The sequence below is a fragment of the Oncorhynchus nerka genome, linkage group LG28 (genome assembly GCF_034236695.1).
Source record: "Oncorhynchus nerka isolate Pitt River linkage group LG28, Oner_Uvic_2.0, whole genome shotgun sequence".
Taxonomy (NCBI): domain Eukaryota; kingdom Metazoa; phylum Chordata; class Actinopteri; order Salmoniformes; family Salmonidae; genus Oncorhynchus; species Oncorhynchus nerka.
Genome location: NC_088423.1, coordinates 45,407,937 through 45,422,850, shown reverse-complemented (window position 1 = coordinate 45,422,850; position 14,914 = coordinate 45,407,937). Strand labels below are relative to the sequence as shown.

General features: G+C 44.8%; 1 protein-coding gene across 14 annotated transcripts in view; it reads right to left on the bottom strand.

Annotated features, from left to right (window-relative positions):
• LOC115113876 (LIM domain-binding protein 3-like) overlaps positions 1–14,914 on the bottom strand; it is a 90,647-nt gene that overhangs the window by 47,996 nt on the left and 27,737 nt on the right. For all 14 annotated transcript variants that reach the window (XM_065012839.1, XM_065012841.1, XM_065012840.1 and 11 more), the window contains one exon: positions 6,678–6,829. In XM_065012839.1, coding sequence (XP_064868911.1) covers positions 6,678–6,829 — 152 coding nt within the window. The remainder of the gene's footprint in view (positions 1–6,677; positions 6,830–14,914) is intronic.

Sequence of the window (14,914 nt, the reverse complement as noted above, 5' to 3'; positions counted from 1 at the left end):
ACTATCTAGCACAGGTGACCAGTCAATTTTACCCACTTCCTCCCTAAACTTTTCTACACAGCATTTTTTTGAGTCCATCCTTGTGCAAAATGGAATAAAATGACCACTGATTCCATAGACTATTACTCCACTCTGCGAATCTTTTATCATTTGGGTCAGAGCAAGTCATCTACAAAAGTGCATAAATACATTGTGGGTTGGGCTTTTCTTTTTGCAGACATCAGTATTGAAATCCCCTAACAAAATGATTTCCTTCAACAGTGAATCATTACAGTTTGACAACACAATTTCAAGACCTTCATAGAATGCATTCTGCTTGGGCGGCCTATAACACACCCCCAACAAAATCGGCTTGGTTTTGGGAAGGCAGATATCAAGCCAGGCAATCTCCAGATCAGCGCTTAAATCTGATCTGAGGTTAAAAGCAATGTCGGATCTTACAAACGCACATATTCCCCCACCGTTCCGATTCCGATCATTCCTGACAACAGAGTAATTACCCATCTCAATTTCTGAGTCACAAACAGATGAATCCAACCATGTCTCAGTACAACATAAGACACCCATCTCTGATTTGCAACCCAACAGGCGTATCTCATCGATCTTCGGTAGTAGGCTTCGGACGTTTAAGTGCATAAAATGTAAGCCCTTCTTCCCAAAGGCCTCATTGAATTCCCGATCCACTTGTAACTCGCCTCCCACTGCTCGCCTCTGGTTGCCTCCGCTCCGCTGTGGACCCCCTCCTCTGGTGCACTCTCCACCCTCGGTAAGTCCTCTGGTCCCACTCCACCTTCAATGCTCACACACCCAACGGGTACAGCACGCAGATGTTACACTACTCTCACATCTCCACACATTATACAAGCAGAGGTCATATCCAACTCCATCCACTACACCCTCTTATCCCAGCAGTCTTCTTCCCTGTTTTCTGGTGAGTGTCGTTTTCAACCCATTTTTTAAAACATGGTCTCTGTAATGGGGGGGTGCGGGGGGTTCAGCAAAAGAAAAACAAATTAAGAGTAAATGTGTTTCTTGGGAAAACAGAGAAGAAAGGAAGAGGAGAGGTGATAGAGACAATGACATGCTCTGCAAAGGCACGGCAGGAGGGCCTCCTCTCGTATCAATCACTCAGTGGGAGGACAGGCACGTCATCGATCCAGCCTACACTCCCCGTTTTACAACAATCAGACGGCTGATGAAAAACAGCATGTGGAACCACACAGGAGATGAGGGGAGGGAGGTTGGGGTGGTTGTGATGGGGTGGTGGTGGTGGGGGAGGGTCAGCTGAGACTGTTCTGAGGGCGGGGGGTGTGCAACTCAATATTAGGAACGTGTCAAAAACTGCTGCTGAGAGCAGCCTGATTCTGACACCAGCCACAGTACACAGACGTCTGGGAGTGTGACCCTTAAATGACTCACTAGTTTTTCCTTTTCCTGTCCACTGCATATGCCATTTGAAGTCAAATTTCACATACGAAGCATAGTGCAGGCCATTTGTTTTTGTGGCTACCCCGAGTGTCAGAATGGAACATAAACTGACAGGCAATGACTGGGATCTGAGGTGAACAAACACACAAATAAATCTCCCAAAATAGAGAGGTAGAAAGTCAGTAGGGACTAAGAAGTGAGACCTGACATGCTTTCGCCACTGACCTGAGTGATGCAATGCGGTACAAACAGGTAACAAAGAGACTCGGATCAGTAAACATGCTGAGTTCTAACATTGCAAATCTACTAAAAAAGTGATGGGATTTCAGTCCTGGCCCACAACAGGTAACCCTCATTCACTCTTGTTTTAACTCTCGTTCCCGTTAGAGGCATAGGCTAATGGTACAGTTCTGGGAAATCTTAAGTAGGTACAGTCCTACTGTATCTACTTAACATTGCATGGTTGTTTTAGAGATTCCGTCTGATCTGAAATCCCACAGCTGCAGCCTGGCTGACTCATGTAAGTGCAAGAAGTTCGATTTCGAAAATGATTTTTATTGTAACTCTGGCTTCTCAAACCAAAGTGGACATATTTCGGATTATTACCGAATCTTGGTTCAAGTCTATGCCGAATTCTGATGTGTCTCTGACTTGTTATAATGTACACGTTATGCACAAAACAAAGTTAGGATCAGCTTAAAGAAAAGTACACAAAACAGCAGAAATGTTCAGAAGTACATAAGACCGCTGCAGCGCCATCTGCAGGTACCTGGTCGGTGGTGCACACGCAAATCTCTGAGTAGCCTAGGTTATTCTTGTCTGATTTGGAGTCTGCGCCATCTGTCTCTGACTCAGATCAGGCCCTTAATTGTTTTCCTTCTCTGTTTAATGCTATTGCAGATAAGCATGCTCTGTATAAAAAAAGTAGGGTAAAGGACAGAGCTAATCCTCGGTTCACACCCGCATTGTCTGAGAAATGATGGGAAATAAATATTAGCCCGGGCTAAGTTAGACTGACTGATTATATGTCTGATTGGCAATCCTTCAGACCTTAGAGAAACAAATGTCCATCTCTGGTTTGTAAAGCAAAATCCACATACTTCTGAGAGTGGTGGTTAATCCATCTAACTTCTGGAAAATGGTCAAATCGTTGAAACAAAACTCCACCCCCTCATTGCCACTGCAGGTTATGACAGCCTCTGGTCCCATAATAGACATGTGTGGTGATTTTAATAACCATTTTGCCTCAGTTAGCCTAATTCTTTTTTTAAAGAATAGTTTCTGAGAATTCCTAACATTTCTCTACAGGGAGTTTATGTAACTCAAAACAGATTGTAGAGAATGATGTACTTCCAGTTACACAATCTTGGTTATTTTCATTTCAACCAATTTTTTTTTGTCTAGGATGTATTTAAAGATCAATGTAAAAAGAAAATCCACAGGGGCTGATTCACTTGACCCCTTCTTACTACAGCTCTCTGCCCCACTCATTGTCGAATCTTTGACCTGGATTTCTTACTTGATCATTTCTACTGATGTTATCCCTGAGATCTGGAAAGCGGCACTGACTGACTTTAGGTTACTTTAGGTAACAACAGCCCAATCTCCAAGTTATCTTGCCTAGTCAAGATAATAGAATCCTTGACCAACTCCCAGCTAAGAACTCACTCTATTCTAAAATGGGAACAAGTTTGGTTTTATCAACCACTATGCTTGTTTTAGATTGTGTCAAATTGTCTCGATCATAAAAATCATTGTGCTGCCTTATTTATAGACCTTTCAATGGCCTCCGACGCCATTGACCATTCCCTACTCATTCAGACTGTTTGAAATTGGCTTGGATCCGGAGGACACAATGACTGTGTCAAGTCTAATTTCCTCAATATTACCAAAGGTGTTCGGCAGGGGTCGGTTTTGAGACGTGTTCTCTTTACTATTTATATCAATAATATTGTTCTATGTATTAAATCCTGTAATAGTCATCTGTATGTAGACAATACGGTTATCTATGCCATTGTACCGACTGTTGACCAAGCTATGTTAGAGCTGCAATCGGATTTTGTTACATTACAGAAAACGGGTACTTTAATGCGGGCAAAACTTAGATGTTGTTCTCTAATTCATTCAAAAATGTCTCAGATGGACAAATATTTACTCATTGGATGGTTCTCTTATCGAGCGGGATCCTGCCTATAAATATCTGGGTGTTTGGATTGATAAACATCTAACTTTTAAAGAGAAGAGCTAGTTAAAAAGCTAAGATTTAAAGTGGGCTTCTTTTTTTTTTAGAAATAGATCTGGACTCTCTCTAAACAGCAGGAGGCAGATTGTATAATCAACTATGGTGACACCATTTATCAAACAGCAGCAGACAGCACTGAAACGTTTGGATGCAGTCTACCATAGCACACGTAGCTTTATCATAGGTGACAGGTTTAATTCTCATCACTGCCTCCTGTATCAGAAAAGTCGGCTGGTCTCACTAAAGTCCCGTTGATCACCTCCCGTTTTGTTTACAAAGTTCTCTGAAAAAGCCTCCGACCTACCTCACTTCACTGTTGAAATAGGAAATATGAGACACCAAACCAGTTCACAGGGATGGTTAACTCTCAAGGTTCCAATAGTCTTTACCAATCTAGGTAAATCCGCTTTCAGTTTTAATGACCCCATTCTTGGAATAACCTGCGGAACTCATTGCATCTTGTTTCCCTGATACTCCCAGGGCAGTTTAAGACTAGTATTAGATGTGTTGAATGAGAGCTGCAGCTGTTTTGATTGAATGAAGAGATTGTAATGTACATTTTTTTAAATCTTTGTTTGGGTGATAATTCTCTACACTTGTATTCTGGTCTCAAATGGGTTTCCCCTGACTAAATAAAAGAAAAAATATATATACACAGTTGAAGTCGGAAGTTTACATACACCTTAGCCAAATACATTTAAACTCAGTTTTTCACAATTCCTGACATTTAATCCTAGCATAAATTCCCTGCCTTCAGTTAGGATCACCACTTTATTTTAAGAATGTGAAATGACAGAATAATAGTAGAGGTAATGATTTATTTCAGCTTTTATTTCTTTCATCACATTCCCGGTGGGTCAGAAGTTTACATACACTCAATTAGTATTTGGTAGCATTGCCTTTAAATTGTTTAACTTGGGTCAAACGTGTCAGGTAGCCTTCCACAAGCTTCCCACAATAGGTTGGGTGAATTTTGGCCCATTCCTCCTGACAGAGCTGGTGTAACGGAGTCAGGTTTGTAGGTCCTTGCTCGCACACGCTTTTTCAGTTCTGCCCACAAGTTTTCTATAGGATTGAGGTCAGGTCTTTGTGATGGCCACTCCAATACCTTGACTTTGTTGTCCTTAAGCCATTTTGCCACAACTTTGGAAGTATGCTTGGGGTCATTGTCCATTTGGAAGACCCATTTGTGACCAACCTTTAACTTCCTGACTGATGTCTTGAGATGTTGCTTCAATATATGCACATAATTGTCCTTCCCTCATGATGCCATCTATTTTGTGAAGTGCACCAGTCCCTCCTGCAGCAAAGCAACCCCACAACATGATGCTGCCACCCCCGTGCTTCACGGTTGGGATGAGGTTCTTCGGCTTGCAAGCCTCCCCCTTTTTCCTCCAAAGATAACAATGGTTATTATGGCCAAACAGTTCTATTTTTGTTTAAACAGAAACAGAGGATATTTCTCCAAAAAGTATGATCTTTGTCCCCATGTGCAGTTGCAAACCGTAGTCTGGCTTTTTTGTGGTGGTTTTGGAGCAGTGGTTTCTTCCATGCTGAGAGGCCTTTCAGGTTATGTCGATATAGGACTCGTTTTACTGTGGATATAGATCATTTTGTACCCGTTTCCTCCAGAATCTTCACAAGGTCCTTTGCTGGTTGTTCTGGGATTGATTTGCACTTTTTGCACCAAAAGTACATTCATCTCTAGGAGACAGAACGCGTCTCCTTCCTGAGCGGTATGACGGCTCCATGGTGTTTATACTTGCATACTATTGTTTGTACAGATGAACGTGGTACCTTCAGGCGTTTGGAAATTGCTCCCAAGAATGAACCAGACCTGTGGAGGTCTACAATTCTTTTTTCTGAGGTCTTGGCTGATTTCTTTTGATTTTCCCAAGATGTCAAGCAAAGAGGCACTGAGTTTGAAGGTAGGCCTTGAAATACATCCACAGGTACACCTTCAATTGTCTCAAATGATGTCAATTAGCCTATCAGAAGCTTCTAAATCCATGACATCATTTTCTGGAATTTTCCAAGCTGTATTTAATCATTTGCTAAAGGTTTGATATAGGAAGTGTTCATATCACACAAGAACTATTGAGATGCTTTTTTCCCCATGATCACTTTATCTAGTCTCTGAAACCTTGGGAGTCGAGATTGTGTGTGAAGGCGTGCGTGTGTGAGTAATTGAAGGCATCCCCTGTGTTTGCTGTAGATCAATGGCTGGGGATGATTCAGCAGGAGTCATGCCTTGCAGCAAAGCAGATTCAAATGAATGAGAATACGACATGAGCCAATGTGAAGGACGACGAGAGCTGTCAACTGCTCTAACTTTCCTGTTTGTGTGTGACAGAGTAAACACACAGAATTTGCAGACAGATTAGGGTTTGTGGTTTGTCTTGCCTTTAGGTTTGGTCATGAGATATGAGTCTGTACATAAGCATTTATTCCAAACTAATAAATTCAAGCATGGTCCAGAGACATATGCTGCTTGCTTATAATATTGTTCCCCCGATTAGCTTTTCATATAGTAACATTGATAAACATTCACTGAGTGCACTTCTGGTTATTTGTATGGACAAAATACAGTGTCAACAGAGCAAGAAAAGTGACATCGTATTTATGCTTGTCCTGTGATAAAAGTATACGAAAGCTATCTTTGGTTCTCTAGTTTTAGCCAGGACAGGTGTGAAAATATCATCATTTATGTTCCCTCCCTCCATCCATTCCCTCGCTCCTCAGTCCTCAGATGACAGTGAAGCCACATCTCTACCTCTAAAATCGGCTCCAGGTCTGTCCATCCAGACAGGGATAAGAGGCAGCCCACTCCGTCACTGTCCCTTGTTCCTTTCTAAAAAAGGACACCTAATCTGTCTAAATCTTCAATTAGACCACTATTAAAGAGTTGGCCCTCACAGAAAGGTGGAGAGGGGCACAGAGAATCTTTATTCTGTGTGTGTGCGCACGCGTGTGCATGAGAGTGTGTGTGCTTGTGCGTGGTACGTACTTCTGCATGGTCAGGGCCAGGTTAAAGCTGGCACACTTGATCTTGTTCTGGGCCTCCAGGTGGGTCATGCCCTCAGTGCTGACGCCGTCGATGGCCACGATGATGTCACCCTGGACCAGGTTGCCCTGCTGTGCCTTGCTCCCAGGGGTGATCTGTGGATGGTCAGCACACACACACACACACACACACAGGTCAACAATCATAATTCCCTTCAACAATGGACACTCAATGGTCAACATCAAATCATAGGGTGCGTTTGTAAATTGCCCCCAGTGTGTCAAAGTGCGCTCAGAGCGTTGTCAGATTGCCCGTTTGTTAATTAAGAGCATTTCGCTCTTGGAGCATTCAGAGCGCACACTGACGAGGAGTAGGGTTGATCTGAGCGTTCTGACTTCACGACGGCAGTCAAGCACCCAAGCTAACTGGCTAAAGTTGGCTAGCTACTTCCAGACGCAAATGAGAGAACACCTCACTCTGAACATTTTACTCGCCCTAGCAGAGCTGGTTTGGCTGTTTACATGTTATCTAGAGGGTTAATGACTAACTGTGTTACTGGCAACAATTTACACAGAACAAAAATAAACGCAATCTGCAACAATTTCAAAGATTGTACAGGTCATACAAGAAAATCAGTCAAATGAAATAAATTCATTAGGTCCTAATCTATGGATTTCACATGATTGGGAATGCAGATACACATCTGTTGGTCACAGATACCTTAAAAAAGGTAGGGGCGTGGATCAGAAAACCAGTCAGTATCTGGTGTGACCACCACTTGACTCATGCAGCACGACACATCTCCTTCACATAGAGTTGATCAGGCTGTTGAATGTGGAATGTTGTCTCACTCCTCTTCAATGACTGTGCGAAGTTGCTGGATATTAGCGGGAACTGGAACATGCTGTTGTACACGTTGACCCAGAGCATCCCAAACACGCTTAATGGGTGACATGTCTGGTGAGTATGCAGGCCATGGAAGAACTGGGACTTTTTCAGATTCCAGGAATTGTAGACAGATCCTTGCGACATGGGGCTGTGCATTATCATGCTGAAACATGAGGTGATGGCGGCAGAAGAATGGCACGACAATGGGTCTCAGGATTTCGTCATGGTATCTCTGTGGATTCAAAAAAATGCATTGATAAAATGCAATTGTGTTTGTTGTCCGTAGCTTATGCCTGCCCATGAGCTTGTGCAGAAATTATTCAGCTGTGCAAAACCACATTTTCATCAGCTGTCCGGGGGGCTGGTCTCAGACAATCCTGCAGGTGAAGAAGCCAGATGTGGAGGTCCTGGGCTAGCGTGGTTACACGTGGTCTGCGGTTATAATGGACGCACTGCCAAATTCTCTAAAACGACGCTGGAGGCGGCTTATGGTAGATTAAACAAACATTAAATTCTCTCTCAAAACTTGAGACATCTGTGGCATTGTGATGTGTGGCAAAACTGCACATTTGTAGAGTGTTTAATCAGCTTCTTGATAATCCAACCACCTGACAGGTGTGGCATATCTTGGCAAAGGACAAATGCTCCCTAACAGGGTGAGAAATAAGCTTTTTGTGCGTTTGGAACATTTCTGTGATCTTTTATTTCAGCTCATGAAACATGAGAAAATATATAACCTACCACCAGGAACATTCTGTCATTTTCTCAATTGTAGCACAGTATGTTATAGGTGTGAAAGACTGAAAGTGGATGATCCGTTCATCAGTAGTCACCAATATGCGTGAAGCGATTCATGTCTCCGTCGCCCAAAATATCCCCCATGCTAAAAACCCTTAGCTCAGCACAGTCTTTTACCCTGGTCTTTTACTCCCAAGAGTAGTATATAGTAATACGTTGCTTCCTGTTCAAACTGCATGGCATTTCTTATTTACTCAATTTTCATCTTTCCTCAATCATTTCTGCGATTCAGGAAGAGAGGAAAGAGAAAGAGAGAGAGTTCATAAAATAAAGAAAATCGAACTGACTACATTAAATCCCCTGAGAGGATATTGAAAGTCAGGGTGGCTTATTCATTATTACTGTTAATAAAGGGAGTCTGTGAGATTCTGGTACTTTACTACTTGCCCAGAGTCAAATTAATCAAATGTATTTATTAAGCCCTTTTTACATCAGCCGATGTCAAAGTACTATACAGAAACCCAGCCTAAAACCCCAATCAGCAAGCAATGCAGATGTAGAAGCACGGTGGCTAGGAAAATGAATTTAGGGATACCATTTTTCAATATCGACATGCAGTATGAAGGACATTGAAGGTAGTTTCACGAGCCAATGCTAACTAGCATTAGCACAATGACTAAGTCTACGGGTACAATAGCATACGCCACGTAATGACATCTCAACAATAGGGTCCGCATGCACTTTAATCATAGTACCCTAATGGGGGATTTTCACAATCCGCGATAATTCGGAAAGCCACACTAGCTTCACCCTTATGTGGGTGCTAGAAGAGAAGGGGCGAAGATATAGGATCTTAATTTGACCCTGCTTCTCACAGCAGGAAAATATTCCTGCAGCAACATAAAATGTGAATTATAAATAATTAATATACATTTTTGTAGGGATTGATCTAAATGTTCCTTAGGGCACATCAAGTCTGACATTTTAATGTGGAAATTACGAACTTTAGAAGCCTTTTTACTTTTAATACACCACAATTTGCATTTCCTAGTGAGCCGGAAAATTCTCAGCAACAAAAAAGTGATCCAATTAAGATCCTACATCTGTATCTGCCCTCTCATTGGCTATACCGGTCCCACCTGATCTCGCCTCCTACTCACTTCCTTCCATCTTTGAGGACATGCATTTCCATTGTTAGAGCGATCACTCGACTATCTTGTCAATATAATGGAAGATCTGGTGCTAGGTACATACGTAGGATCTTAATTTGAGCCAGTTTGCTACAGAATTTCTTTTATCCTGCAGCAACAGGAAATGCTAATTATAATGTGGATTAGAATTAATGGGGTCGATACATTTTTTGTAAGGGAAAATCAAGTCTGTAATTTCCACTTTGAAATTTCAAACTTCAGAACCCTTTCGAAACCTGAAATACACTACACCCAACAGTCCCCTGCCCACTTCGCTTCTCCTCCACTGAAAATGAATGGCTTTCCGTAGTATCATCGCCCACATCATCTTCAGTTAACACGCACCATAAGTGAAGAGAGTGAGTCGGCTGTAGACAGAGACACACTTCATTAATTTAGGCCTAAGTGATAATTAGAATGAGATGAATGGGAACTGACTTCACAGAGAAGTGCGAGACACTGAAGATTTCAAAAGCTAAGCAAACTTTAGCATTAAACGGTTTAGCATCTGTGATTGCTACATGTACAACCATTTATGGACTGTTAAATGAATGATATACACTGAGTGTACAAAACATTAAGAACACTCTGCTCTTTCCATGACATAGACTGACCAGGTGAAAGCTATGATCCCTTATTGATGTCACATGTTAAATCCACCTTCAATCAGTGTGGATGAAGGGGAGGAGACAGGTTAAAGAAGGATTTTTAAGCCTTCGAGACAATTGAGACATGGATTGCGTATGTGTGCCATTCAGAGGGTGAATGGGCAAGATTTAAGTGCCTTTGAACGGGGTATGGTAGTAGGTGCCAGGTTTTTCACGCTCAACACTTTCCCGTGTGTATCAAGAATGGTCCACCACCCAAAGGACCCAGCCAGCCAACTTGATACAAATGTGGGAAACATTGGCGTCAACACGGGCCAGCATCCCTGTGGAACGCTTTCAACACAATGTAGTCTGTGCCCCGACAAACTGAGGCTGTTCTGAGGGCAAAATGGGGGGTTGCGACTAAATATTAGAACGATGCTCCTAGTGTTTCATATACTCAGTGTATAGCCATTGATTCCTAAATAAATGACTTAGATACATGAGCTCAGTACAACTGCCGTACCCCCATCAGAACCCAACATATAAGCTTGTTTTTTTGTGATTGTTACAAAGAAACGTTGTGTAGCGTCAAAGCATGGCTAAAAATATCATTTTCGATCGTCAGTCCTTGCATCCATAGCTTTGTCTATGAATTTGAGAGAGGTTACATTTCTCTAACCCCATCCCTCAAGCTGTTTGTTATTTCTCAAACTGTAGATTGCCTGTTCAACTCAGTCAGGTCATTGACAAAGAACTGTTCTGACAGAGATGGAATATCAAAACCAGTAAAAAAATTTTGCTTTGGCTTTATTTTTTAAGTTATTTTATAACGATCACCTTAAGAAGTAAAATTGAGTAATCATGCATTGTTGCAAACCTGTGAGTGTGTTGTTGACATTTCTCCACTAAATCAGTTAAATGCAGGTGGGCTTTTCAGCTGTGCGTTTTGGGAAATAACCAGGCCACCAGCGTCCGATCTGGAGTGTGAAGTCACAAGCTCTGCTGGTCGGCTACTGCGTAGCAACCTAGCGGTGTGGAAAGATGGCCGTTTTGGCCTCTAAAATGTGTTTATTATGATCAAGTTCGATCCCCACTGTGAATTATTTCAAAGTTCGCTACAAAATCGAAATATTTAATTAAACAGTGATCCATTTCCGACTACTACATTTGTCGTCACACAGGACCACGTGCTGACACAGACCAATCGCGAGCCGGCAGGCTGCGAGGCGGCTCCTGGTTACATCGACCATGATCCTGTAACAGCCACTTTCACCATGATCCTGTAACAGCCACTTTCACCATGATCCTGTAACAGCCACTTTCACCATGATCCTGTAACAGCCACTTTCACCATGATCCTGTAACAGCCACTTTCACCATGATCCTGTAACAGCCACTTTCACCATGATCCTGTAACAGCCACTTTCACCATGATCCTGTAACAGTTTTTTTTTGGTTTTGTGCCTTTCAGCCCGATTCAGTAATATGGCGCACTTCAAATTCAAATACCCCCCCCGGGAGCTCCGTTACCATGAGGAGCGTGCCAGACAGCCGGTCACTAGCTGCTGAGACCAATGTTAAGAGCTAATTCATTTAAAACACACCAACAAGGTACTGGAACCAACCAGTGCTGGACAAGAGATTAGGCAGCTCGGGGCAATGCAGCAACCAAGAAATGAACAACAAAACTTCTGTCGCTTTTGCCAAAGTTTAAGATTTGATATTGCAAGTTGCTTCTCTTTTAAGGAAATAATCCCTCTTGATAAGAAAATGTTTAAGCTTACTAACTTTGTTGCTTTTTACAAAACGTTTTCCTTTTGTTTAAACTTTCTCTAGCAAATCCTTCTTCTATACTTAAAAAGAGTGAAATATCATACTTAATCCGCTTCTCAGCTTTGTGCATGAAAGAAATGCATTCAATGTCACATTGAAATGGAACTGCAACAAACTATTTTATTGAAAAAGATTTTCTGGATTTGAAATTGTCTACAGTGATGTTATCGGCCAAATCTGCTTCCCCATGTATCTCACATCTCTTCCCCCTGTTCCCTGCCTCTCTCCCCCTCCCTGTTCCCCTCTCTCCTCCTCCCTGTTCCCTCTCTCCTCCTCCCTGTTCCCTCTCTCCTCCTCCCTGTTCCCTCTCTCCTCCTCCCTGTTCCCTCTCTCCTTCTCCCTGTTCCCCTCTCTCCTCCTCCCTGTTCCCTCTCTCCTCCTCCCTGTTCCCTCTCTCCTCCTCCCTGTTCCCTCTCTCCTCCTCCCTGTTCCCTCTCTCCTCCTCCCTGTTCCCTCTCTCCCCTCCCTGTTCCCTCTCTCTCCCCTCCCTGTTCCCTCTCTCCCCTCCCTGTTCCTCTCTCCCCCTCCCTGTTCCCTCTCTCCCCCTCCCTGTTCCCTCTCTCCTCCTCCCTGTTCCCTCTCTCCTCCTCCCTGTTCCCTCTCTCCTCCTCCCTGTTCCCCTCTCCTCCTCCCTGTTCCCTGCCTCTCTCCCCCTCCCTGTTCCCTCCCTGTTCCCTCTCTCCTCCTCCCTGTTCCCTGCCTCTCTCCCCCTCCCTGTTCCCTCCCTGTTCCCTCTCTCCTCCTCCCTGTTCCCTCTCTCCTCCTCCCTGTTCCCTCTCTCCTCCTCCCTGTTCCCTCTCTCCTCCTCCCTGTTCCCTCTCTCCTCCTCCCTGTTCCCTCTCTCCCCTCCCTGTTCCCCCTCTCCCCCCTCTCCTCCCTCCCTGTTCCCTCTCTCCTCCTCCCTGTTCCCTCTCGCCTCCTCCCTGTTCCCTCCCCTGTCCCCCCCTCGTTTCCTCTCCCTCCCTCCCTCCCTCCTAATCCACTGCTTCTCTGCCACTATGAAGATAAAAGGAGGTTAGTGGTCTGTGTATGGCCCAGACAGCAGTGTTACATAATATCAACTCCTTTCAGTGGTTGATGGTGTCTGGCATCTTGCACCAGGTTGCCTATCAGCTTCCGATTTATGGCCCTGCTTCTGTATTTAGCGGGGAGTCCTGAGTATCGCAAAGGAAACTGACCATTGAGACAGGAACCGATGACAATCTTCTGTGTGCGAACGGAAGTAATAATGACATTCCTGGTGTACAGTATGTTGGACAGATGTGTCACTGATACAACATTCTAAAGGCCCCTTCAAAGGCTTCCAATAGCCATTCATGTCACATTAATTGACTCGCAAAATCAAAATCCATTTAGTAAAACTGACTTTCTATTCTACTGCCAAACACCACTGCTGAATCAGGGTGGTTTATAACACAGTGTGTTTAAGAGTTTTTCCTGGGCTATTCATAGTGCATGACTGGAGCTCCTAGACATTGTGTCCATGTGGCTTGTCACATTAATATTGAGGGGGAAATAATGATAGCAGTCATCATTAATGACAGGATCCAGGATGATGGTCAGGGGCTTATTAATTTAATTTACCCTTTGCTATATAAAAGGCCATGATTAAAAGAATAATTAGAAACAGAGACTAAAACGCCTCAGTGTTTTAGTGCAACTACAATAGTTTCCTTTCAAAGTGTTTTTCTGATCAAACCCCTCAAAATGTTTTGTGATAAATCAAACAGTATTCAGTGCCTGTGCGGACATTAGTCTGAGGGAATAAATCCCACAACTGTGGTGCATTGTGGCAGCAGGGTCTCTCAGACACACACACACAGAAAGCGAGGGAGAGAGAGAGAGAGCGCGAGGGAGAGAGAGAGAGAGCGCGAGGGAGAGAGAGAGAGAGAGAGCGCGAGGGAGAGAGAGAGCGAGCGCGAGGGAGAGAGAGAGCGAGCGCGAGGGAGAGAGAGAGAGAGCGAGGGAGAGAGAGAGAGAGCGAGGGAGAGAGAGAGCGAGCGCGAGGGAGAGAGAGAGAGCGAGCGCGAAGGAGAGAGAGAGAGAGAGAGAGAGAGAGAGAGCGCGAGGGAGAGAGAGAGAGCGAGGGGAGGAGAGAGAGAGAGAGAGCGAGAGGGAGAGAGAGAGAGAGAGCGCGAGGGAGAGAGAGAGAGAGAGAGCGCGAGGGAGAGAGAGAGAGAGAGAGCGAGGGAGAGAGAGAGAGAGAGCGCGAGGGAGAGAGAGAGAGAGAGCGCGAGGAGAGAGAGAGAGAGAGCGAGGAGAGAGAGAGAGAGAGCGCGAGGGAGAGAGAGAGAGAGCGCGAGGGAGAGAGAGAGAGAGCGCGAGGGAGAGAGAGAGAGAGCGCGAGGGAGAGAGAGAGAGAGCGAGGGAGAGAGAGAGAGAGCGCGAGGGAGAGAGAGCGAGGGAGAGAGAGAGAGAGCGCGAGGGAGAGAGAGAGAGAGCGCGAGGGAGAGAGAGAGAGCGCGCGAGGGAGAGAGAGAGCGAGCGCGAGGGAGAGAGAGAGAGAGCGCGAGGGGAGAGAGAGAGAGAGCGCGAGGGAGAGAGAGAGAGAGCGAGGGAGAGAGAGAGAGAGAGAGCGAGGAGAGAGAGAGAGCGCGAGGGGAGAGAGAGAGAGAGAGCGAGAGGGAGAGAGAGAGAGAGCGCGAGGAGAGAGAGAGAGAGAGAGCGCGAGGGGAGAGAGAGAGAGAGAGAGCGAGGGGAGAGAGAGAGAGAGAGCGCGAGGGAGAGAGAGAGAGCGAGAGGAGAGAGAGAGAGAGAGAGCGGAGAGAGAGAGAGAGAGAGAGCGCGAGGGAGAGAGAGAGAGAGCGCGAGGGAGAGAGAGAGAGAGAGCGAGGGAGAGAGAGAGAGAGAGCGAGGGAGAGAGAGAGAGAGAGAGAGGGGGAGAGAGAGAGAGAGGGGAGAGAGAGAGCGAGGGAGAGAGAGCGCGAGGGAGAGAGAGAGAGAGCGCGAGGGAGAGAGAGAGAGAGCGCGAGGGAGAGAGAGAGAGAGGCGAGGGAGAGAG